A 26194-nucleotide genomic window follows, 5' to 3' on the forward strand; every position below is an offset into this window, starting at 1 on the left:
TAAGATTCAGATACTCAACTTTCGGAGTAATGTGAAATTGAAATTAGATAAACATAGCTCTTTTCTTCCTCAAATTAAAACAAGCAGGTATCTTGCATACAGGGGCATTGTAAAAGCAAAACACATCTCTCTCAAATATTAGCGTTGTGTTCTTGAGGATGTAAAATCTGGAAATGTAACATAAAAGAATTGTAAGGCTGAGACAAGACATCCTGGGTTCCCTTTGTTGGTAGATAGGCTCTTTTCTCATACTCTTACATTGGAAGTGGTTTGGGGATCTAAAATGAACTACCATCACTAAAGGCAAAGCCGTAACACTTATTATTAGGTACCATGGAAAGTAGGCTGGTTTCATCAATGAAGGGGACTGGCTTGTATGAGAGGCCTTGTGGCACTTTTTGAACAGAAAAGAAAGGCACAATTTATTGAAGTATGAGTGGCCAGGAGGGCTAGCAAAATGTATTTTTAGAAGAATATTATATTTTCTAATATGCCAAGGGGTCTTTAGATGTGAGATATTAAAAAACTAATTTTTCCCCAAATTATGTTATCACATTATCATATTCTTTGAAGAATAAAGATAGACATTAGTCATCTACATTACCAAGGGAAAAAAATATTTTAAAATCAGATGACAGATTTGTGCCTTGTAATTTAAACAATACTGAATGATGAACAATCTTCCAAGTTCATTTAAGCAGGAATGAGAGGGAATATCTATACAAGTGAATTTAAAAAGACCTTATTGTACAAATATGCCTAAGCCCCCATTTTGTTAGCTTATAATACAAATCATTACTTGCTCTTGCTCTAAAAATCATTTTAATATAATGGCTTCATTTCAGACCTATAAGAAAACCAAAGCCCATTTTTTTTATACCTTTACGAAGAACTTCAAATGGCCCCACCCAAGTTGGAGACACAGATATACTTTTTCTTATTAAGTTAGAAAGTTGAAACGTATCCTAATGAATAAGAGTAAAGCTCTTTCTTTTATGAGAGCAGAGAGAAAGTAGAAGGAAATTCCAAGACTATGTGATTTGATAGGTGGTCACATTTTACATTCTTAAATTTAGAGCTGTAAACAACCATATTCTTTCTCTCTTTATCTGCTGTAAATCTGCTGTTAGTACCTTCTTATAGATCCTGGCACATAATATTTGCTCAGTAAATACTTTCTGAATCAAGGAAGTTGGAAGGAAAATATTTTTCAGTACTTCTCTTGTTGTAATCCTTTCTGATACACAAAATGTAAAGTTAATGAAGTATTATTAGCATTTTTCTTCTTCTTATGTAAACAAACATTATTAAAAGTCTAGATCAGTTTGATTCAAAATGACAGAAAACAGGGCCAATTCTTTGTTAGTTAGTAAGAGAGGAGTCTTTTATATTTCTCTGGCTACACAAATTAAAACTATGTGAGGTAATGCTGTGCTGTTTAAAACAAACAAAATCCCAGATACAACACAAAACAAATTCTAACAATAACTTGGAAAATCCTTAGAGTTCATCTCTTTCTACATTCCAGACTTAAGCTTTCCATAACACACCCACCATTTAAGACCTTTAAGATTCTAAAGGGTAACCGTCTTCTAAAATGATGAGGGGGTCACAAATCCTATCATTCTGTAGGCAGTAGACGTGGGAATTGACAATTTCTTTTCATTGACCAGAAAAGAATTAAAAAACTAGTGTTAATTGTTAATGGTAATGCCACATAGGGCTGCTCTGTAGAAGGTGATCTCATGACCAAGGGGAACTCATTACATAAGAGCAATGTCTACTATTACTGTCCTCCTAATTGCTGTCCCTTGGTAAACTTTCCTCACATGCCAGTTGGGGCTATTGCCTTGGGGCACAATGGAGCCAATGTCATGGAGCTGGACAGGGGGAATCACAAGATTGGAAGTGGCTTCAGGATTGAGATGCCCTGTGCCTTATAGTAACCTAAACAACTGAAGCATTTATTCATTAACTTGGGGGCCTGGTTCAAGATTATCTACATGTTAGAGGAAGAATATGCTGGCAAAATCTTTTTAATTTTAAATGCAAATTATTTTACCAGTAAATATGAGGGTATCATTGCAAGTGGAAAGCGTGTGTTTTTGTATCAAGGGCATCCCTGGCTTCAGCTGAGCAGGCTCCTTTAGAAGACATTTGCATCATTGGCAGTGTCTGTTCAGCAAAATGTGGAAGACTGGACAGAGTCAAACAGCAATTGAACCTCAAATAAGCTAAATCTGAAATCTAAGTTCCATTAGTTTAAACTAAAAATTCTCAACCAGTCATGGTGGCACACCCCTGAAGTCTCAGCCACTTGGGAGGCTGAGGCGAGGCAGGAGGATTGCTTGAGCCTAGGAGTTCAAGTCTGCAGTGCACTGTGATCACACCTGTAAATAGCCAATGCATGGTAGCCTGGGACCCTGCCTCTAGTAAAAAAGCAAAACAAAACAAAACAAAAATTCTCTTTTAAAGCACTCACTTGGCATAAAAATTCTGATGGCACTTCATGTTTATACCCAAATGTGCATTTACAGTCTTAATGGGCTGCATGTTATCCTTTAACTTGTGTTCCTAATAAGAAATGGAGCCGTAAAAGGCAATTCTCTTTATCAACATCTGGAACAACAGTGGCCCACTGTTTACCTGAGAATTCTCCTCTTCATTCACATGAAGATATCAATTCATATTTCACTACCAACTTGATGCCAAAGTCAAGTCAATTCACTATAAAGCAAGAGTGATTTAACAAGTGTACTTGTAGGCAATGGTTAATATAACAGAAAGCTTAAAAAGAGGTTGGTAAAAATATTCTTTTGTCATGTGCACCCATTTTAGACATTATAAAAAAGAGCTGGGGGATATCACCCCAAGGCTTACAGATTTTGTGATAAGAAAACAAAATTGGTGGTCTCTTTACACTGATCCATTTATTTAGTCAGTAAACATCCACTCAGTGTTTACACCAGGCAAAGTAGTAGGCATGGAGGGAAAGATATGTCTTTAACCTCAAAGATAATGTGTGTGGAGAAACAGGCATGTAAATAGACACTTACAGTTCAATGCAATGGGTGGAGCAATGTGAGGTCTGTGCAAGATGCCGTGGAATTCCAGAAGTATTTATGTTTGGCAGGAGGAGAAAAGGTGGTGCTTGAGCTCTTCAAGGAGGAGTAGGGTTTTATCAGACATTCCAGGTGGAGGGAACAGCATGCACAAAGGCCCAGGGGCAATGAGAAGGCATATCATGTTCAGGGAATCATATCTAGTTTGCATTGCCACAACATAAAATGTGAGGAGAGTGTTAGAAGTGAAACTGAAGGGGTGGTACAGGCTAAACATTTCAAAGACCCCTGAATGCCAGCCTAAGAAGTGCAGACTTTATCTTATGTAGCAGATGGAAAGCCAATGAAAAAAACTCAAACATAATCAGATGTGCATTTTAGAAAGGCCAGCCAGTCAGCAGAGTGAAGAATGGAATGGAAATGCACCTGCCTGCTTGGTGTAAGTGTGCTAAAGAGAACCACCTTCCATCAAATAACTATAAATCCTCAAAGCCTGGCAAGAATGAAGGCGTAAAGATATTCTCCAAAGAAACATCTTTTTAAAGAAAAAGACTTCACACTGGGTAAAGATGGCCAATTAATTTGGTAAGACCTGCACATACCTTTTACATATATACTTGTTTTGCTTAATTATATGACTGACACCCACCTGAGGACATTTTTGTTCCTGTATTAAACAAAAGAAAGACTGTGTAGTATTGTAGAAAGAGTATTACCAGGACTCAAGAATTGCCTGTAGTTTAACTTTACACCTTCGTCTTTGTAAGACCTTGGGAAAGTCACTTTACCTCTTTTAGCCTCCATTTCCTCAGTTGTAAAATGAGGAGCACAATGTAAATTATTTGTAATGGCACTTTATTTATATTATTCTATATTGGCAGCTTTGTTTGCACTTATTAATCTCTCCTAATGTTTATTTCTTACTCCATCTTAATGATTTTTTTTTTTTTTTTTTTTTTTTTACAATTTTAAGAGGGACAGAAATATTTGGAAGATAACTTTTAGAGGTGTTAGGTGGGGTAAAACTCTGTGTTGACTGTACTCCACTTTATACAGTTAGCCTTTCTCCTGGAAAGAGTAAGGGTGTTGGTAGCCATTTTGAAACACTGGACTGCTCACGAGTCACATTTTATCCTTACATGAACAAAAAGATGACTATTTAATCACTTCTAAGGTGTACTAGGCTAATGAATGATTTAGCTATAATTTTTAGATTATATATTTTCCTGTCCAAAATGATTTTATTTCTCAAGACAAATAACTGCATGTTCTCAAAAGGCTAGTGTATGGATACAATTGTGACCCTTAAAATCATAGGAAGTGTGCTGCTTCTAAAAATAGCCTCCTTATTTTAAATTCTGCATTTCTTTGGAAATTTCCTGTTATTTAATTTTTTTTCCACTTAAGGGCCTGTTTACATTAGTAATATATCTTCTAGAGCCCTGGGAGTTTATAGGGTTTGTACCTAGAAAACATCCCAGCACTATTACTATGCTTCAGAGACATACAGGGGTCCCAGGGCAAATCAAAATGTTTTTAAATGTATGACATGTGTGAAGTTGATGAAAATTCATGACCTCTCTGTCAGAGCTGCTTGAGTTTAAATCATCAGAGAAAGGTGAGTGCAAAGAATTTTATTTAATACTTTTATTCTGGAATCCTTCTCATTCCTTGCTCATGGTCCCAGGTTTTAGCTCTGTTCTACTTAACAGTCTGATTACAAAAATAAAAAATTAGCAGTGTGTTCTAAATTGCTTTACAGGATTTTCTGCTTAAACCACTGCTCAGATATATAACTTTTAAAGAGGGATTGAAATGTAGTTTGAGAATATAGTCACATACTACAGAACATGCAAAATACATGTGGAAGACCACATGAGTGCTGGTAATTCAACTGGTTTTACTTTATGATTTAGAAATATTTTCAAATTTGTCTTTTAAAATTGAAAAGAAAACATTGCAGGGAAATTCACAAAAATAAAAAATCCCAAAATACTGTGGTTACTGAGATCAGCTGTTTTTAAGTAAAAATCCATTCAAAGTAAAATAAAAGGCATTGTGTGGTGTGTGCCGGCTAAAACTGAGAACACAAGAGCGTTGCAGTTAATTAGAACCAATCAACAGGATGCTTTGCAACATTTCTCACATCAGTGCACCATCTGATCTTCATAATACACATTTCCCACAGTCTTGATGCAAAAAGGACTGGAAATAAATATTTGACTCATCAAAAATATATGATGCTTTTTAACTGTGCTTTCTAATAATTATTTTCAAGTTACTGTTATGAAAATAAGATCTTGAAAATCCGCAAAGGCTGTTTTATTTGCATTTTAAGGGAGATAATCTTAGTTATCTTTTTTGTTTTCTTTTAATTTTATCTGTATTTGAACCTGAGAAAAATACTGATTTTTAAGAATAATATTTAGGGCATGAATTTGATTTATTACATGTTTTATATATGGCTGTTGTACTTGTGAAAGATAACTGAGCTTTTCCTGGGTAAACCATCATATTATGAATGATTAATTAGTACACTATAAATAATGAAGTACTACATTATAGCTGTTTTCATATTAACAGAACACTGAACTAAATTAACTGCATTAACATTAACATCTACATCATAAATGTTTTAAACGAATATGCAATATTTAACACTATTCTGTTTCTACCATTTATTCAATGCCTGGTTCAACCCAGAAAAGTTTTGCTTTAGTTTCATTTATTATACTCACAAATTGTTCTACTAGGAAAAAATATTGTATAGATTTTGTCATATTTTTGTTAAGTTCATAATTTGTTCCTTATAGACATTTGTTTCCTTTTTTTCTTCCCTGCATCTTACTTTTTCTTTTCTTTTCTTTTCTTTTTTTTTTTTTTTTTGACAGTCTTTGTAACCTTGTCTATATATTAAAGGTAGAGCTCCCTCTGGGCCGCTGAAGTGCTTCAAAACAGATTCACAAAACAGTTTGTTAAAAACATGTTTAACTTGAATCAGAAATATATATAACTTGACAGTAGTTTGTCATCAAGTTTTGCTTCCTCTTAAAAGCTAATTTATGGATGTCTAGCAGGTATCGTTTTTGGAGACAAAACTAGCTGTGAAACTGTTGCTATTAAAAAGAGAATTGTCTTCCAAATGAATTGATGATCCATTCTCCTAAATTTATAAGGTACAACTCGCTGATGGAAGTAATTTACTCTTCAAACTGCAGTCATCTCTTCCCAAAAGAAAATGTTTGTTTATTTCGTTGTGGTCTGTATGTTTTCTCCCTTTACATCACACAAGATGTTTTTCTCCTCCCAACCCCCAAAAGCCCATTGCTAAATATTGTCTTTCTTGAACACTCTGGTTTCCGTAGGAAAAAAAAAATAGTTTCAAGAAACTGTCTTCACACTAGCAAATAAACTTTTTTCTTTGTCCTTTTCTTTGAACAGATTTGATCTACTTCCATTGCAGGAGGTGTCTCTTAGCTAGGTTCTCTTTAGAAAAGTTAGTCTTTCTACTAATTTACAGAGACAGCTTTGATGACAAATACTTTATTTAGAGCACTCATCTTACAAACACAGGAAAAGCCCATGTTAGGATGTAAATCTTTTTCTTATTAACTAGCCTTTTAAAGGCAATAATATTTGTGTTTATATTTTAAACATTTGATATATTTGCCCATTAGGATTGAAGCATTAGCCCCAAATGTTAACTGCTCCAAAGAAAAGCAGTTTCAACAAATAACCTGAAATTGGCTCTGTTATACCAGTTTGATTTATAGGAATTTAAATAATAATGGCCTAAAATGCATATTACAATAACTCTGCTTATCTATAATATCTTAAGCAAACAATTTAGGTAGAAAAGTCATTTGATAAAGATAATTGGTTCAGGCAAAATAGAACTCACATTTTTCTGCCAGATAATAATTCAGCGGCTATTCTAACTTCAGTAGTGCTTTATTAGACCCAGTTCTCATTCTTCTTAAAGACTTAAGAAAAAAGACACATTCTTTATCTTTAAACAATTATTTTAAAATAAGTAAACAGCAGGAATGGGATAAAACTTCTCTATCAGATTTACTTGCCGTTATTCAATTTCTCAAAAATTTTCTTAGGGGACAGTAGTGTCATATGTTTAGTTTCAGGACAAAGGCACCTTTTAAAATGAAGAGCTTAAAGAAAATCTATAAAGAAGTTTGCTTAACAGATAGTAGGCTAACTAAGCTTTTAGTTGTTAAAATTATCAAAACCAGGGGGAAAAAAACTAACATTTAACGAACTTTAAAACTAATGTGAGGCTAATTTTTAATAAAGAACATCTTTTAAAAATAATAGAAGCAATTATGAACAATTTGCTTTGGATAACATGTCGAGCAGGCACATTGTTTTACTATTCTTCTGTGATTTTCTTAACTTCCTAATTAAGAAAAATTATGTAACTTCAGAATGTATCCAGCTTAAGGAAACATTTTTATGCAGGATGGTACCCAGTTAAAACAAGACAAGACAAAATCTTAGAGTCAAACAACATTAATTAACTCATTTGGCAATTATGTATTATTGTTGCTATTATTATTTTGTTTGATTAATGACCAAGCTATTAAATAATTCAAATAATTCAGATTTCTAGCTGTGTTATAAAATGTTCTTTTAATAATTTAGCAATTAATTATAAACCCCTTGCATGTGATTCATGAATATTCACTTTTATATCTTGAGACATGCATTTAAATTTTACAGTTTATTAATTGCTTTTAGCTGCATGTTGTATTAAGGTGCAAATAATCTATTGTAAGTTGGTTGAGTTCATTTAAGAGAGTGTTTACATTTAATGTTGCTTTTTAATAGACAGAAATAAAGTTGCTAAATTCAATACAAGGCAATTGTTAATTTGTTAAAGTTGCAAAAATTTTGTTAAAATGTTTTGGCAATAAAAAATTTCATAGATGTTAATAAATCTTCACTTTATGACTTTCTATCCTATACACTTTTTAATTGCTTTAAATATGTAAACATATTATTTATTTTTAAAGGAATGAGCAAATTGGAATTCTAATTCACTCTAAGGAGACAAAGTTTAAATTTTTCAACAGGATAATTAACTATTTGCTTGGCTTCAATTTATCTGTCTTTTACATACAGCTATTTGACAGAACTAACTAGTGAAAACTAACCAAAGCTAGAAATCAACGGAGAGAATAGTCAAGAAGGGAAAAAGGAAGAGTTTCAGGAAATGATATTTTCCCATCAGTGGATAGGCATGCATACATTAAAGGCATAAAAGGCCATGGGAGGAGAAACAAAAGCTGTAAGCTAAGGATCCTGCAAGTCTGAATTAACTAAATGGGGAAAAAAATGAAATCATTCTGCTTAAACCTGTTCACTAATAAAAGGAGAATCGCTTTTGTTAAATATGCTTGGTGTGATTATCAAGCAAAATTTTTTTCTCCCAGACATCTATGAATAAAACATGCTTTTGAGCACTAGGTAAACAAACAATAAATGGATGAGTTCAGTTACAACATAATAACATTTTATTTGGAAAACATATATAATCATATTTGTATTGGCAATCCAAATTTAATGACTTCTTTCAGTAAAATCAAAGTGCCTCACAAATAACATTTAATGCATAAGGATTGTTTATTCTTTGCCCATTTTTTTTTTCTGTTTTCTCAAATAAACAGATTTTTAAGGTCTCTGCTGAATCATACATAAACTAGGTGAAATGTGATTTTTCAGAAAAGATTTTCTTTTGGATTTTCTTAATTTTAGGTTACAGATGCTGTAAAAATAAATTTAAAAACACATTTTTGAGATAGGGGAGAAAATGTTTTCAGTCTATGTAGCCTGGGTTGATTTGAACAAGACTCTGTGTGTAACCATAGTCTTTGGCTTATTAGCCATTTCATCAACACGACATCATCTTCTGCAAAATATGAATGAGGAGAAACCATTTACAATAAGAAAAGCAAACAACAGAATGAATTTCCTCTGTTGGTGTTTTGTGAGACTGTTAAACAGAAAATGGAGGGAAGAACTCTCTTTAGACGATATCACTTAATTAAGTAAAGCATCCTAATCAGAGTCCCCTCCAATTGTAATGACTGTAGGGAGTCAAGTACATTTCTGTCTATATTAGAGTATCTAACTGCAATGATTTATTGATATTTATTTTAGAAGTGCAACACAAAAGCAATAAAACAGAGGAAGCAGGGAGAGAGGGAACATGCCATTGCTTACTACAGTTACAACCAGAACACAACAAACTTCCTGATTTTCATGTGGGAGGTTTTGCTTTCCAAAATCAGAGCCCACCTTTATAAGAGAATGTTCCTTTCCCTCATTTGATTTTTCCAAATGTTCACTGTGGCGTTTCTTTGTCCATTAGATGAATCATTGATTCACTTTCCTCACTGCAAGAATCACTGCAAATGAGTGGATGAGCACCTGCTGTTTTCTGCAGTGACATTACTGGATTGCATTCTATCCTGATTTTAGTCTTAAAATACAGCTTCTCTGTATGAGAGAGAGATTGAGGAAGGAGAGTAAATATACAGTATAGGCAGACAGACATTGGCTGCCCTCCAAGTTGCACACAGCATAAACCTGTTTATCTGCTACATTTCACAAATCTCAAAAACATGTGAATAATCAGGCAAGCAACTGGATAAGTGATTCACACTAGGGAACCTAACCAATATTCTGATGAGAGGATACTATGATGCTAAGATGTTGAGGCAAATAGGCTTGTATTGTAGAAACTGCATATAGTAAAGTTGATTAGTGGTTCAAAGGGGAAAATAATCTGTACTAAAATGAAGTTGAGGCAGTATCCCACCCTGTGGTTTTTGGTTTGTTACATTTATGTGCAAGTTACCTGGATAATTGAGTTTAAAAATATACATTCATTCATACCATTCCAATAATTGGGGTCAGTATACATTGGCCTTCATGTTAGTTGTCAAGGTAATTTATTTCTGGAGACCAAGATCTAAATATTGAGGGCTAGTGCCTTAAATCCCAAATTATACCAACACATCTATTTGAAATTAAATTACCAAACATGCTTAGAACCTATTTATTTTGAAGAAGCAACTTTTCTTGGAAGGCTACAGTCAACTTTTATTATTGTAGAAGATGAATTGTCTGACAATAAGTGAACTAGGCATGTAAGGCTCTCGTTATAGCTACGTCACTGCTTTCTCTATTTTTCTCTTTGTTTCTTCCTCATTTGCTGATCATTTAATCTCCCTTTGCCTTATTCCCATGATTATTGTGCTTTAGCATTTAGCTGTGAAGTGGAAGCTCTCAAAGGTTTTGAGGCTAACCCCAAAAGTATACATTGGTTCTGAAAATTTCATGAGGTTGTTTGTGAATTTTAGGCTTAAATCACTTCCATAAACTATATCTGGTTAATTACAGCAAGATGAACTATCAACTTGTTTGATATGTCTGTCTATTTGCTTATATGGTAGACCTGTCATCACAGGTCTATACCAGGAAAATGTAGGTTTCTCTACATTTGCAAACCCAAAATACTATTCCAGAAAGAAGAGCAATAACACAACAAGGCAATTGAATAAACATTGCACACCCTACAGCTTTTTTCCCCTGCATTGCAGAAAGGCAAATTGCTAAAACTTTTTGATACTGGAAAACTTTGTTAAATTATGGTAACCAAAGACATCATCATCTTAGCAACAGAAAATCTTGGAGAAGGTAGGTGACCTGGAAATTGATGTTCCAAACAATATTCTGCTACATTTGAGCTTCTTCATTAAAGCTTTGCCTCAAGAGAATGTATGTTGAGTCTACTGCCAATTGCATCTGCCAAATGTTTTTTATTGTCTGAACATTTTCTCATCTTCTTGCTTTTCGTCTCAGGTTCTTTTTATTCAGGATCAGGCACAGAGACTGACTGAATGGCTCCAATTATCAGGATTTGAAAACCCAGTATCAGAATCTACCACTTTGTGTAAGTCTGCCCTGAGCAGTGTATTCTTTAGCAACAGGACACTTACATAATATGGGATCATCTTTTCTTCTTTACTTCTCTCTGACCTTGTAAAATACGACAAAATTTTTTCATGATTAATAAGTCCACTGCATGGGAGATTTTGCAGGAAATGCAACATAAGAACTAAAAAGCATTCTTTAAAAGATATGTTCAGGTAAGTGACAAATGGAAGTTTATGGGTGGTCAAGGGTGTTACTAAAATGGTTGACAAGCTAATCAATAGTCTGAAGACTCAACACATTGATTTTTTAATCATAGAAAATTATACTAGGCTTTCTGTGTGAGTTGGGTTTTGAGTATATGCCCACAAAGCTGAAGTTGGTTCTGTGAACCTCAATTAAGGTCAACCATAGATGTTTTACTCAGCCAAGAAGAACCTTTTAAAAGGTTTTTTTTTTTTTTTTTTTTTTTTTAAGTGATAGCTATTCTGATTAAAAAATCATCACTGGGGGCCAGGTACGGTGACTCACGCCTGTAATCCTAGCACTTTGGTAGGCCAAGGTGGGCAGATGACCTGAGGTCAGGAGTTCGAGACCAGCCTGGCCAACGAGGTAAAGCCCCATCTGTACTAAAAATACAAAAATTAGCTGGGCATGGTGGCAGGCGCTTGTAATCCCAGCTACTCAGGAGGCTGAGGCAGGGGAATTGCTTGAACCCGGGAGGCAGAGGTTGCAGTGAGCAGAGATTGCGCCATTGCACTCCAGCCTGGGCAACAAGAGCGAAACTCTGTCTCGGGGGGGAAAAAAAGACCAAAAACAATCACTAGGGCTGGGCATAGTGACGCATAACTGTAATCTCAAAACTTTAAGAGGCCGAGGCGGGCAAGTCGCTTGAGCCCAGGAGTTCAAGACCAGCTTGGGCAATACAGTATGACCCTTAGCCAGGCATGGTGGCACACACCTGTAGTCCAGCCACCTGGGAGTCTGAAGTGGGAGGATCTCCTGAGCCTCAGACGTCTAGGCTGCAGCATGCCACTGCACTGCAGCCTTGGTGACAGAATGAGACCCTGTCTCAAAAAAAAGAAAATCACCAAATCCTACATAATCTATATACCACAGGAATCTTAGAAATAATATGTGGGCTGCAAGTGAACTTTTTAATTCTCAAAGGCAATACAAAAAGGATATGAAGTTAAAAAAATAAAAAGTTGTTCCTTTCTTTTCCCCTAGTCTCCTCAATCCCATTCCCCAGTGGTGGCCTTAATAGTCTCTCACATATTTTTACCAATTTTTAAAAATTCATATGCAAGCACATCATCTTTTAAATCACAAATAAAATGATACAATATATTTACTATTTTAAACTTGTTTTTATTCACCTCAGTGTATGTGGCTGTTGCTCCATGCCCTACACATGGGTTTATCCCATTCTTCTAGAGCTGCAAAAGATATTATATAATATAGTATTATAGATATAACCACTACCATGTTGACAGATATGTAGGTAATTTTTATTTAATTTCTTTGCTTTTACAAATAATACTTCAGCAAACATATGGGTTTTTTTTTTTTTTGTTCTTCCATAAGTGTACTTCCAGAATCAATTCCTTGAAGTAGAATTGCTAGATAAAAACACATTTATAATTTTTGAATTATATTGCCATATTATTGAATAAGAAGTTGTAACCATTTATTTTTCACTGACAATTTTTGAGAGGTGAGGATTTTGACAAGCACTGAGACGAGTTCTGTGTGTGACACATCTGCCTTCTAGTTCATGTCTTCAAACTTGGCTAAACAGAGTTCAGTGGCAGCTGGGAGGCTTAGTGATTATCTCGTGGAAAGAAAGAATCCTCCTATGGCCTATGTGCTCGGAATAGCAGCTGTGGCTGGGAGGAGCAGCACTGGGATGGGGAGAGAAATAGCTAGGGAAGTACCGCTGCCATCAGTTTAGGACTGGGCCTGAGTTTTCACCAAGGCCGCTTCCTAAAAGCCTTCCTGACAAGGGTGGGGGCTAAAGAGCAAAACCAGGAGCCATTCCCACAGGCTGTCATTAGAGTGGAGAAGCAGCTACATTAGCACCACGTGCAGCCTCGCTTTCTGTGCACACTCTCCATCTCTGCTCAGATTCTAATCCACGTGTGCATTTACCTTTTCTCCATAGCTCATCCTGGCTTTTAGGTAAGTGCTATTCTCAGTCACCTGTGGCTGCTCATCAGTGGGCAGGAGTTCTCTAGGCTTCCTCTCTATTTTACCACTTAGTTTGTCTCTGCGTGATTAACCCAGAAAATTTGCCCGACATTGACCCAGGCCCCGGATTTGAAGAGACAGTCTCATCCTTGAAACTTTGACTCCTTATTCAATACTTTTATTTTTATAAGTCCTGTTTTCATCGTGAAATAGAAGCTGGGAAGTGCCTCTTAATCTACACCTAGATCTCAGCCTTTACGTTGAGGGGTTACTTGAATGTTCTCAGGGTTGCAGTTACACTAGAAGTTTGGTTTGTATTTAGCATTAACATGCTAGGCACTATGGTAGCCCCTATGTATTTATTCAAAGATGAATAAAACACAGTTCATGCCTTCGGAAGTGTATACCATGGTGAGGAGGAAGCACTAACAAACGCAAGCCACTCTGAGAAGCGTTAGAACAGAGGTATTTAATTAAAAAATTCTATGAAGTCTCAATTCTGGAAGTTTACCCTACAGACATACAAAAGGACTTATAGACAAGTTGTTCACTGCAGCATTGCATGTTATGTGAAGAGTTAAGAAACACCCTGTCAACAAGGACATTTTGTGAGTCCTATATACTGACATGGAGTGATCTTCGGGATATATTTTATATGAGCAATCAAGCTGCAGAAGACATATGGTGTATGTTGCTTTTTGTGTAAGAAATCTAGGAAATAAAAATATGCATTCATGCTTGTATATACATAAAAACATTGGAAGAGCCCAGAGGAACACAGGGCAAGTGTTAACCTATAGGAGGCATCAGAGATTAGGGGGGTGGATAGGAAAAGGGAACATAATACAGCTTTTCAATGTATATGTTTTAATGTCGTTTTAATTCTTGGGCTACGTGATTGCATTATCTAGTCAAAAATAGCATATTCGAAACTTACATAGTGAAATAAGATTTCCCCCTCTTCAACCTCTGCATTTCCCAAGGTGTTTGGAAGTCCTTGGCTACATTTATCTGGGATAAAGAACATTACATGGGACTGGACAAGGGAGGCTCCAAACAGGATAAAGAAATTTTCTTAGAGTCCACTGAATTTTTCTTACCACATTCATAAATCCACTATCTCATGGAGATGATTTTGAGCAGAGCTAGGAGAAAGAATAGATATTCTTCACAAAATTCTGAGAGATGGAATTTCTGGGTTTTTGTTTTGTTTTGTTTGAGACAGAGTCTCCCTCTTATCACCTGGGCTAGAGTGCAGTGGTGCTATCTCAGCTCACTGCAACCTCTGCCTGCTGGATTCACATGATTCTCCTGCCTCAGCCTCCCAAGTAGCTGGGACTACAGGCATGTGCCACCTCACCTGGCTAATTTTTTGTTTTGTTTTTTGGTATTTTTAGTAGAGATGAGGTATTGCCATGTTGGCCAGACTGGTCTCGAATTCCTGACTTCAGATCATCTGCCTGCCTCGGCCTCCCAAAGTGTTGGGATTACAGGCGTGAGCCACGGCACCCAGCCTGAAATTTCTTACAAACAGGACACATGTAAGATATGGGAATAATTTCGGATGTTTCATTCTTTTAGCATCCTATAGGCAAGGCTGTGAGAGTGGCCACTTCAGGTTTCCCATGATGATGTGGTAGGAAAGGCATAATTTACCCATACCTTGAGTTGACCTGGTTAAGTCATGAGGTTGAGCAATGTGAAACTTTTCTTCCTAAAGCTTTAAATAGGCTGGGCGTGGTGGCTCGCGCCTGTAATTCCAGCACTTTGGGAAGCCAAGGTGGGAGAATCACTTGAGCCCAGGAATTAGAGACCAGCCTGGGCAACAAAGTGAGACCCTGTTTCTACAAGAAATCAAAACATTAGTGGGGCGTGGGGGCATGGGTCTGTAGTTCTAGTTATACGGGAGGCGGAGGCAGGAGGATTGTTTGAGCCCAGGAGGTGGAGTCTGCAGTGAGCCATGACCGGGCCACTGCACTCCAGCCTGGGTAACAGAGCAAGACCCTGTCATACACACGCAAAAAGCTTTAAATAAAGGTTTCATGCCGATCAATGAATAAGAGAAATTGGCTGCCTTACCAAGTAAATGCCTCTTTTATTTAACAAAGATGTGTCCCATAAATTTTCTAGAACATCACATTAAAGTGATTTATAGAAAGGTTGTGGGATAGAATTAGATCTTGAGAATTCTCTGGTCTCTTCCATAAAGTGAAATCAGGAAGTTTTGAAAGAAGGTGGTAGAGAATAAATAACTTGTGAGGAAAAATGTTTATGATGATTTCATGATTATAATGTCAGAAGATTGTTAAAGAGTGATATAATCATCACAGGAGCCACACAAGGACATAAAAGGCCCCTGGTGGATGAGGAGGACTTTACTTCCCTGTACATCTCTGCACCAAAGCTCATTACTACTATGACTTCCCTGACTTTCCAGTTCATTTTAGTCCTTTTTGGCCATAAGACTATACCCAGGTGATAAGCTCTGGTTACCCAGGAAGCATGGGGGTAGGTGAGCATGAAGGGGTGATTCCCTGCCTTCCATTCACCAGTTTCTCTTATTGCTTCCCTCATCCCCCACAAATTTCGTCTCTCAGCTGGTCTCAAATCAGTCCTGTGACAAGAGTCTGAAAAATCCTAGTGATTTAGGAATGAGGCTTTCAGATATGATAAAATGACCATATAACATATCTAGCCTACACCTAGTATCAGTTTCTTTTTTGAAGTACTAGTGAGTCATTTTATTTTTATGTGATTATCACACAAATGTGAACATGTTAAGCAAGTTATTGCTAGCAATCAGGACCGCTTGTTACATAACATCAGTAAGAGGGACTCAGGTGAGAAACAACTCTGATTATAGGTATTTAGCCCAAATGTACATCAGTTGTAACTCCTTCAATGTATTCTTTTAGCAGCTAATTGAAATACTTTATCAGTGAAAGTCTTGACACAACAGTTACACAAACATACACATAAGAACATGGGGAAATTAAATAAGACTTATAATATACACTTTAACAAAATGATGGCTTAATTTGTACTCCCTTTGTAATTTTAACTAAATATTGTGGTGAGTAGTTCTTACTTTAAATCCTAAGTATATGGGCATTTATTACACACAATATGAAAATACTTCAGGAGGCTTGTGATTAACACTGTTGTATTCAGGCACAGTTTATAGAGACTTTCAATCAAAGACAAAAGGCCCAAGCAGATGATGAAACACTTAAAAAAGATGTATGTATACAACCAAGGACTTAATTCAGACTTTCTCATTTTAGCTCAGTTCTAGTTCTTGGCTTATTAGGGATGGCCCCAAAGAAGTATTCTCTGAGCCTGGCTCAGGGATGCCCTATGGATTAGCCCCTAGGGTAGGTTGACCAGAAAAAGTACAGGATGTTCAGTTAAATTTAATTCCAGATAAAGAGTGAAAAATTTTAAGTATAAATATGTCTCAAATATTGAATGTAACATACTACATTTAAAAGTTAGTTGTTTATTAGAAATTCAAATGTAATTGGACATTTTTTCTTTTCATTTTTTCCTAAATCTGGCATCCCACGGGTGCTGAAGAACACTCAAATACCTCCTTTCCCTGCCCGCCATGACTGAACTTGGATCTTTCAATCATACAGACACATGCTTAAACTCTTACGTACTCACTCTCTGAGATAAAATGCCTTACAGATTTGAAATCCTCAAATCCAGAATTTCTTTTTTTTTTTTTTGAGATGGAGTCTCACTCTGTCACCCAGGCTAGAGTGCAGTGACGCGATCTCGGCTCACTGCAAGCTCTGCCTCTCGGGTTCACGCCATTCTCCTGCCTCAGCCTCCCGAGTAGCTGGGACTACAGGCGCCCCCTACCATGTCTGGCTAATTGTTTTTGTATTTTTAGCAGAGACGTGGTTTCACCATGTTAGCCAGGATGGTCTCGATCTCCTGACCTCGTGATCCACCTACTTTGGCCTCCCAAAGTGCTGGGATTACAGGCGTGAGCCATCGCGCCCGGACCAAATCCAGAATTTCAATCTAGCTCCATGGTCTGGACCTGTTATTGGATATTGCCTATTACCTAAGCTTGTTCCCTCCCCATATAACATTTTGTTTATACCACATATTTTCAAAGACATTTTTAAACATTTGTTTTTGAAGAGAAACATCAATTGCCTTGCCGCTAAATGTAATACAGAGAACATTTGAACATCTAAGTTCCTTTCTCTCTCTCTTCCTGAACTTAAATGCAATTTTGATTTTTCTTTCTTTTTGTTTCAGACAGAGTCTTACTCTGTCACCCAGGCTGGAGTGCAGTGGCGCTATCTTGGCTCACTGCAATCTCTGCCTTCCAGGTTCAAGTGATTCTTATGCCTCAGCCTCCTGGGTAGCTGGGATTACAGGTGCATGCAGCCACACCTGGCTAGTTTTTGTATTTTTAGTAGAGACGGGGTTTTGTCATGTTGGCCAGGCCAGTCTTGAACCCCTGACCTCAAGTGATCCACCTACTTCGGCCTCTCAAAGTGCTGGAATTACAGATATGAGCCACTGCGCCTGGCCCAATTTTGATTTTTCAAAAACATGTTCTTACGGTTTGGTGCTTAAATTTTAAAGAGTAGACAGATGTGAAATGAGATAGGAGAGTGCTTTTCAGACTAAGTTTGTACCTCTAGATTGGTCTCTTGGAACTGTGGTAAAGGTAGCTACTCAAAGGTTTAATTTAAGATTTTCTCAGTTAAACCAAATGCCACTACTACTAAAATACAGGAACTAAAGAAAAGGAACAGCAATTTGGTAGGATAAAGAATAAAGACTGTAGAGTTAGCAGATTTGAGATCAAGTCCTAGCTCTGTACCAGAAGTAGCTGTGAGATCCTAGGCAAGTCATTTAGCCTCTGTGACTTGCCAGTTTCCTCCTCAATACAACAGGGATAGTAGGGCCACCCAAAAGAGACATACTATTTGTAGAAATGATTTGTAAACTTCAAGTTCAATCCAGATGCTTGCAGTGGTGATGATGAAGATGATGGTCAAGACATAAACATTACACAAGTCAATTATTAAAGAGATTTAAATTTTGACTCTCAATTTTTTTACTACCTACTTGGTTCACAAGAACTATATATATAAGAGTATTGTTCTTGTATGGGTTGAGAAAAGAAAAAAGACACCAAAAACTAACCCAATTTCACATACTTTTAGAAAACAGCTAACTAAAAGGTTGTGTGTCTAAAAATGGGATGTTTAGAGTAAAATATTTAGGATCACATTGAAATCATGGATAACAGAGAAGAACACTGAGGAACATTTTGTTTAAAGCCATTTACTTTTATTTTTGAGTCAATACTCATTCGATACTCAGCCTATTTATTTTATAAAAAGCATTAGCAAGGTCTTTTCAGACTCATTTATTATTATTATTGCCATAATCAGCTTGGAGTTTTCAGTGCATAGTGAAGGCTTTGAGGAGATGTTGAGTGTATCTATTTGTTCAGTGATAATAGAGAGGATGGAGCAAGAGAAGAGGTGGGCTGTATGCCCTAGGGTTCCTTTTTGGCACTTGTGTCCTATGCTCAAGGAGAAGGGTGGAGGGAGCTCCCAGGCCAGCTCTGGTGAAGACTGTGGGGGTGCCGAGCTGTCTGAGCACTGGGTGCCAACTCTGATTGGAGAGTATTTATCCTTGTTGAATTTTACTTCAGGCTTTATTATATAACCAACACATACATGTTACAGAAAACTAGTGAATATAGATAAGCAAACAAAGAGAACTTAACAGTCACCCCTAACTCTTCCCCGCCCAGAGGTTTGGAGTGCTTGTGAGATGCTAGTTTGTGTTGCACTGTATCCCCACGTGAGTTGTGAGCTCTGTGAGGGAACAGAGTTCATCCTGCTCTGTCAGAACCCCCAGAGAGGCCTATTATGGTGGTCTGCATGGAGGTGTTACTCAACATACTCATTTTAACCAAGGCATCTAGGTTGGCGCTAAAAGTCTTTGTCACCAAATTCTGAGCTCCATCCTTTACAGGGTCTCAAATTGCTTCTCTTTCACTTCTACTTCCCACACTTGGTCATAAAAGTAAGGGAGTTGGGGTTCCAGCGCTACATTAAAAGTGTCTACCTTTAGAACTCAGGATCATCTGAGGGACTGAGTGGAGAGGGATCAAGTGGGATAAGCCTGGCCCAGTCATCAAACTTTACTTGTTGGAGTGGAGCAGTTACCCTAAGTACCTCAGGTTGTTTGCCTTTGCCCCAGGTGCAGATTTCCATGGACTCAGTTCTGGATCCTGGGACAAAGAGGGGATGGTACATAAAAATCAGAAGACACATCTTTACCCAAGCCTCTGAGGCTTTGGCAAGGCAGGCAATATTGCTTTGGAAATAACTCGATGGAGAGAATAAATAGAAGGAGGCATTCTTCTCCACTGCACCATAAATCACTGAGCAGCATTGGCCCATCTGTGCTCTGGGGTATTGGTGGCAGCGCCAGTAGAACATGCAGTGGTGGTGGCCAGCAGAGGGGCAAGTGCCCTGGTGCTATACAGGAGGCAGTGGTTTCCAGAGAGGCACAGACATGGTAGAGCCCTGAAGTGCAGTGGGATCTAGAAGTATCCCAGTTTACAGTAGATGTGGTTGTACCTGTAGGACACAGTGGTAATCAACAGAGCAAAACAAAAGCATAAGAGTGGCATCTTTCCCAAGAATTATAACCAAGTACTTGCAAGACACAACCCAAGACATGTGTGTTGCATGTGTGTGTCTGTGTGTGTGTGGAGAAGGGCAAAAACTCTAGAGAGGGCTCCATTGCAGACATCTGACCTGACTTCCTCTTTCCTAAAACCAGTCCTAAAAAGTGTTACTGAAGTAATAAAATGATTGTCCTTTCCAGTCATTTGACTAAACTATTTTTGAACTCACAGCCTTCCTCTGGTGTCCTATAATACTTGAATTGGATTAAGGAATCTCTGACTCTCTCCCCAGAATTTCTGGGTTAATAATAATATTGACCTTGTAGGGTTGTTAGGAGGATTAAACAGTGTAATACTTGTTAAGAGCTCAGCACAGTGCCAGGCATATAATAAGCACTTTTCAGTATTAATTCTAATATGACTGCTGCCTCAGTTCACCTCCCAGACAGGTCTCATTTTCTGTTTAGTGTGCTGTGAGAGAGACTTAAGCTTAAATTGTGACTCACCATTAATGTCCTTGGACATATTACTTAATTTCTGGGTAATCTGAATTAACCCTACAAATATGGAGCCCACTGTGTGCCAAGCATTGTGCCAAGTACTGCAGACCCATGTATAAACAGCTTGAACATGCCCCTGCCTACAAAGCGTGCAATGTCTAGGAGGCAGGGGAGGCAACGAAATGAGCAATTTTAATACAGAGCTGCAAGGAAATCAGATGTGCATATGCCCACTCATCCAACTTGTGTTGGACCAATAGTTAATAGACTCATTCAAAAAGTCAGTAAAGTGGAGAGTCATTAAAAATGTTATCTACATGCCTTAAATGTTCTATTTCAATTTAAAGAGAGTAGAGGTTGTTAGGAGATGGGAGCAGGGGAATGTGGAGTGGTTACTCAAGAGTACAGGGCGTTTTTCTGGGGTGATGAACAAGTTTTGAAACTAGACAGAATTGGTAGTGGCACAGCATCATGACTGCACTAAATGCCATTGACTTGTATATTTTCAAATGGTTAATTGTATGTTATATAAATTTCACTTCAATAAAATATAAATGTATATTATTTTGCCAATTTTTTGATGCAAGGCTAAGGACTTTTCCTTAAATATATGTCCAGTAATTGAAGTCCCGGTCATCTTTCTGATATAAACCACATCCATAATATATACACACGTTTTATTTCTATTTTAATTTCTTTAAATTGGAGCAAGAACTTAGATACTGACAAATCTATGTCAGAGTAGAATCTGTTTAGATGTTTAATGATTTCTTTCCATTTCCAATTTTATATCCATGAGAGTAACTTTTAGAAGCTTACATTTATGTCTTTGTACATTATAGAAACAACTTTCTGTACTTATATTTTATGAATTTACATAAGATTTCCTCAAATAACATAGCTATAACCATAGTAAAACTATTATAAAATAATTTAGACCAAACACATCTGACTCTTGGTAGGCATACAATGCAATTCAACTGGTGAGAGCAGTAGTAAGATGAGTGTATAGACAGCAGCTTATCAGCTTTGAGCGTTGGGGAGGGCAGGGCAGTAGTCAGTGTGCTTTACAAACGAAATTACATGTATCAAGTAAGCTGGTTAAATAGAGGCCACTTTAAGAGCATTTGTAATACAGTGGATGTCCAGAAGAAGGATGCTTAACCTGGACTGGGGGTTGAGGAACATCTTTCCAAGGGAAGTGACATAAGTTGAGATCTAAAGGTGTGGAAGGACTTAGCCAGAAGAAAAGTCAGAAGAACTGTTTCAAGCACTGGAAACAACCAGAGAGAGAAGAGAGGAGCATTGGAGTAACAGCAAGAAGTATTGCTGGAGTGTGGCGTGCAGAAGGGGATGTGTTGAAGATGAAACTTGGAGAGAATCATGTTAACCATGTTAAGAAGTTTAGACTTCATTTTAGGGACAGTGGAAAGCCATGGAAAATTTTTAAGTAGAGGACTGACAAAATCAGACTTGTGTTTTAGAAAGATCCCCTGGACTGCATTCCAGAGACCAGAATAGAGATGGTGGTAGGGCAGTGGAGGCGTGAAGGGTAGGGAAGTCCAGTGACGGGGCTACCAAGGGAGTGGTGAAATGAGCCTAGTACTATAGGGATAGAGAAGAGTACACATCAGCTCTGAGAGGCAGGTAGGGGGTAGACTGTATAGGGGTTTAGTGGCCGAGTGTATTTGGGGGTGAAGGAAAGAAGGAAGACCAGCTTTGGTGATGGTGTCATTTGCTGAAATAGAGAACATGGAACAACAGTAGCTTTGAAAAGATGAGGTAAATTTAGAATATATTGAATTTGAGGTCTAATGAAGCTGTGGGATGTCCATTAAGTAGCTAGACATGCAACACTAAAACTGGATCTCAAGGGTTAAAGGGGCCAAAAAGTCACATAAGGTAAGGAATGGAAAGGATGCAATGAATTTTATCAATGAGGAGGTCCCTGGTAACATTGGTGAAAGCAGCTTTAGAAAGCAGGTAGGCACATGAGCCCAATGGTAATGGGTTGGGGAGCGTGTGGGCATGAGGAAATGACCATGGGTACTTAATCATTTAGAGAATTTGGGATTTGAAGGGGAGGACGGAGTAGGGGAATTTCCAGAATAGCTGAAAGAAGAGTAGGGGATGAAGAACGTATTTAAGCATTACTAAGATGAGTCAGTAGAAAGGTAAAGGCTGCAAACGTAAGGGAGGAAATAATAAGGGGGTTAAACACAGAAACCCACACTTAGTATGGAACGCTGTTATAAGGGGATAAGTGAGTAAGCCCATGTAAAGCATTATGCTTTGCCGGGCACAGTGGCCCATGTCTGTAATCCCAACACTTTGGGAGGCCGAGGCAGGCAGATAGCTTGCGCTCAGGAGTTCAAGACCAGCCCGGGCAACATGACAAACCCTGTCTCTGCAAAAAACACTAAAATTAGCTGGGCATGGTGGTTCACGCCTGTAGTCACAGCTACTTGGGAGGCTGAGGCATGGGAATCCCTTGAGCCCAGGAGGTTGAGGCTGCAGTGAGTGGTGACTGCGCCATTGTTCGTTCCTTTCATTCTCTATGCACTGCCCATCCCCCATTTTGTTTCATCTGTGCCCTGATACAGTTACTTTGGCCTGTGCCTTTTTGGCTGCATACCTGTGGTTTTGGATAGTTACCCATGCAATTCTGGATGGACATCTAGGTTTAGAAACTAGTAGAGACTGGTCTAATGACTTGCCTGTCCCCTCTTCCCATATATGGCCTCAGCAAATCCCATTTCTCAAATGTGTACTCTCATTTTCACTGTCATGTTTAGCTGCTCAGCAGAGGTGATGGGCTACTAACCACACCTGAGTCATCTCATGTACTCTTTCAGACTTCAGACTATCTTAGCTTTCCATTTTTTCAACTAAGCTAAGATGGGAGGTTTCTGTTCATTGTGGAAAGAGGCTCTTTTCTCCTCATAGACGTATTCCAAGGTTTATCTTTAATTATTAACAAGAATTATTAAATGCTTAGTTCATTGCTTGCACACGGTATTCAAAAAACTGAATTTTCCTTTCCTTAGTTCTGTTTGACACATTTCATTTCCTCATTGCTCACCTCTTAACCATTTTTCTGCCATACAGGCCCTCCTCCTCATGCCCTCTTTTTTTTTTTTTTTTTTTTTTCTTAGCATTTCGATATGTTTCTTTCCAATTATTTCTATGCTTTGGAAAAATATAATTGAAAAATTACTGCATGTTCTTTTTTCACTTGCTATTTTAACATAACTATTTTCCTGTTAAAATTGTTAACTATAATTTTGATAACTGCTAGATATACCAGCTATATCAAGCTTCATCTGGCCATTTTCCTATAATCAAACATTTAGGTGCTCATGTGTTTACACATATATTTTTGTTCACATTGTTTATTATTTCCCTACCTGAGGCTTCTAGAAGTGGGATTACAATGGTAAGCAATTTAAGAGGAATACAAAAGCTAGTTTCATATTAAGAACTGATAACCACATTAAGAAGTGATACTGCTGTTTTCTCACCAGCAGACTACTAACTTTTCAAGTCCCATCGATATTACAGCAAAAAAGAATGGCTTTACGAATCTCATTCATTTTATAAGTAGCATCATCTTCATTTTAAAAATATAAGTCATCTAATTGTTTGCAGTGTTATACACTGTTCAGAGAACTACATAGCTCTGATTCCTTCATTCCAAAAGTGTACATTCCAAGGAAGATACACCGATGTGAAGATTCACCAAATGCAAACAAGAACTATTAAAAGTACCCCATGGATGGACCTTCAAATGAGTGTAGGGTAATTGCGCTTAAAATATTAGGACCAAAGTACATTTATTTTATAGATGGAGGAGGGGAGGAGATGAGTGGGGACTAGCTGAGACATCCAGTCTTCACCTGGACATATGGAAAGAACAAATGTGTGATCTGCTCATTCCCTCCGAAGGTCTCTGTTGTTACGTATTTCCTCCTCTCTTCCAGAGCATAATAACCACTGACTGTTCTCAGACCACCACTTGCTTGGCTCTCCAACCTCCTCGCCCATTTCCCTCTTGATTCCTCTTTGCCATATCACCTTCTGTCCCCTAGCCTTGCCTCAGGTCCCTGACGAATCCTGCCCTTAATCTGTGGGGGTGATAGGTGGCACTGGTTTGAAGAGCTTACTGGATCTCCCTCAGTGAGTCAGCCTGGAGTTGTGTTTGAAAACCACAGGCCCTGACTGTGGCTGTCAGACCTCCCAGACACCACCTGCTGCTGCCCGTCATCATCTTCAGGTGCTGGGCTCCCCTGTGGGCCTCCTCCTCTCGCCTCTGCTGCAGCGGTCCCATGGGTGCCCGCCCTCTCTGACACCACAAGAGAAGCCATCTAGATTCCAGGAACAAAGTCATCTTTATTTGCCTCCTTCCCACTGAAGGTAAAAGCAACATTAATAACCACAACAAATACTTAGTGAGTGCTTACTATTTATTCATTTAATTGTTGGCCCTTCCATCCCTGGCCATGATGAGAGATATGCCATAACTTACTCCTAAAGAGACCTGAGGACACACGTGCACAAACACATTGGGTATATCATCACTGGCATCAAAACTGATTTTCCCTGTCTACCCAGAACAGACCCAAGGGAGAGGGAAAAGTGGATACCCACCTGTGTCGCTGTTTGTGTGCCAAGTCCAGGAACAGTCCATACAGCCCTGCGGCATCCCACGACGCTGTCACAAAGAAGTTCATCCGAGGCCGAGGTGTTGTCACCAGAATGTTCGTTAAAGTAGGAACGCTGACTTTGTTCTTGGGCAGATTCTCTTCCTGTGGAGTATCCAGCCTGTTTGCCTAGTTTCCTTGTTCTTCCGGGGTCTGATCTCTATCTGTTTTACTGCATTCCAGCTACCAAAGTGGTGTAAGTAAAACTGAAAGAATTCTAAATAGCTTTTTCCCCCATGTTAGCTGCCTCACGTTAATGTGGTCTTATGGTCTGCAAATAAGTGTTTTGATGATTTGGCGACTGCAGTTATCCATACCAGCTCTCCTACCACTGACTACTGACAGCTAATTATTATCGAATACCCATCCACCCAGGGTGAGTTATAAGTTATACCAGGTGTTTTGCTTAACAATACTAATGCAATTAACTTTACTGTTTACTCTCTCATCTTAAAGTAATCAGCTGGTAAAATAAGATGGATTGGATAGGTACTTGAATTTTTTTGTTTGTGAGGCTTTTCCCCTATTCATATTAAATTTAAACTGCTTTTCAAATTTATTTTACTATTCATATTTCCTGTGCATGAATCATATAATCATGTCCTTTGCCCATTTATCCGTTGGGAATATTATTAGTGTTCACATGTATGTTTGAATAACTTTTCATATACTTGGTGCTGATAATTCTCTTTTTCATGTGTGTTGATTTTTTTGGTTTTTATTGTTGGTTATTTCTATTACTTAGAAGTTAAAAATTTATGTAATTATATTTGACCATTTTATTTCATTTCTAATTTCTCCATTTGCTTCAATTGTAAGAAAATTATCACTTTAAAGTGAGACTAAAAGCCCTATATATTCTTTTAGGTCTCTATTTCCTACCATCCCTGAGATTTTACTCTGACATTCTCTGGGCCTTACAGCCCAGGCCCCATAATTATTCAACACATTATTTTCACAAGGTTAGATGCTTGTGTTATGACTTCAACTGAGCAGTCACCTTAGAGTCTACTACCTACCTATTTATCCTGTCTTTACAACTATTTGTCATGTTTTCTGTTGTCCAAGGGGCTTAGAACATTCACACCCAACTTCAATCATTCACCTACT

At 37.8% G+C, this 26194-nt stretch overlaps 1 protein-coding gene across 2 annotated transcripts in view; it reads left to right on the forward strand.

Moving 5' to 3' along the window:
• LOC111524475 (surfactant-associated protein 3) overlaps window positions 1-26194 on the forward strand; it is a 40383-nt gene that overhangs the window by 11414 nt on the left and 2775 nt on the right. The window contains exons 2-3 of one of the 2 annotated variants that reach the window (XM_023189660.2): window positions 10944-11034; window positions 25001-25125. In XM_023189660.2, coding sequence (XP_023045428.2) covers window positions 10944-11034; window positions 25001-25125 — 216 coding nt within the window. The remainder of the gene's footprint in view (window positions 1-10943; window positions 11035-25000; window positions 25126-26194) is intronic. The other variant, XM_023189661.2, reaches the window with a different exon arrangement.

Source organism: Piliocolobus tephrosceles, chromosome 6, assembly GCF_002776525.5.
Source record: "Piliocolobus tephrosceles isolate RC106 chromosome 6, ASM277652v3, whole genome shotgun sequence".
NCBI classification, from domain to species: domain Eukaryota; kingdom Metazoa; phylum Chordata; class Mammalia; order Primates; family Cercopithecidae; genus Piliocolobus; species Piliocolobus tephrosceles.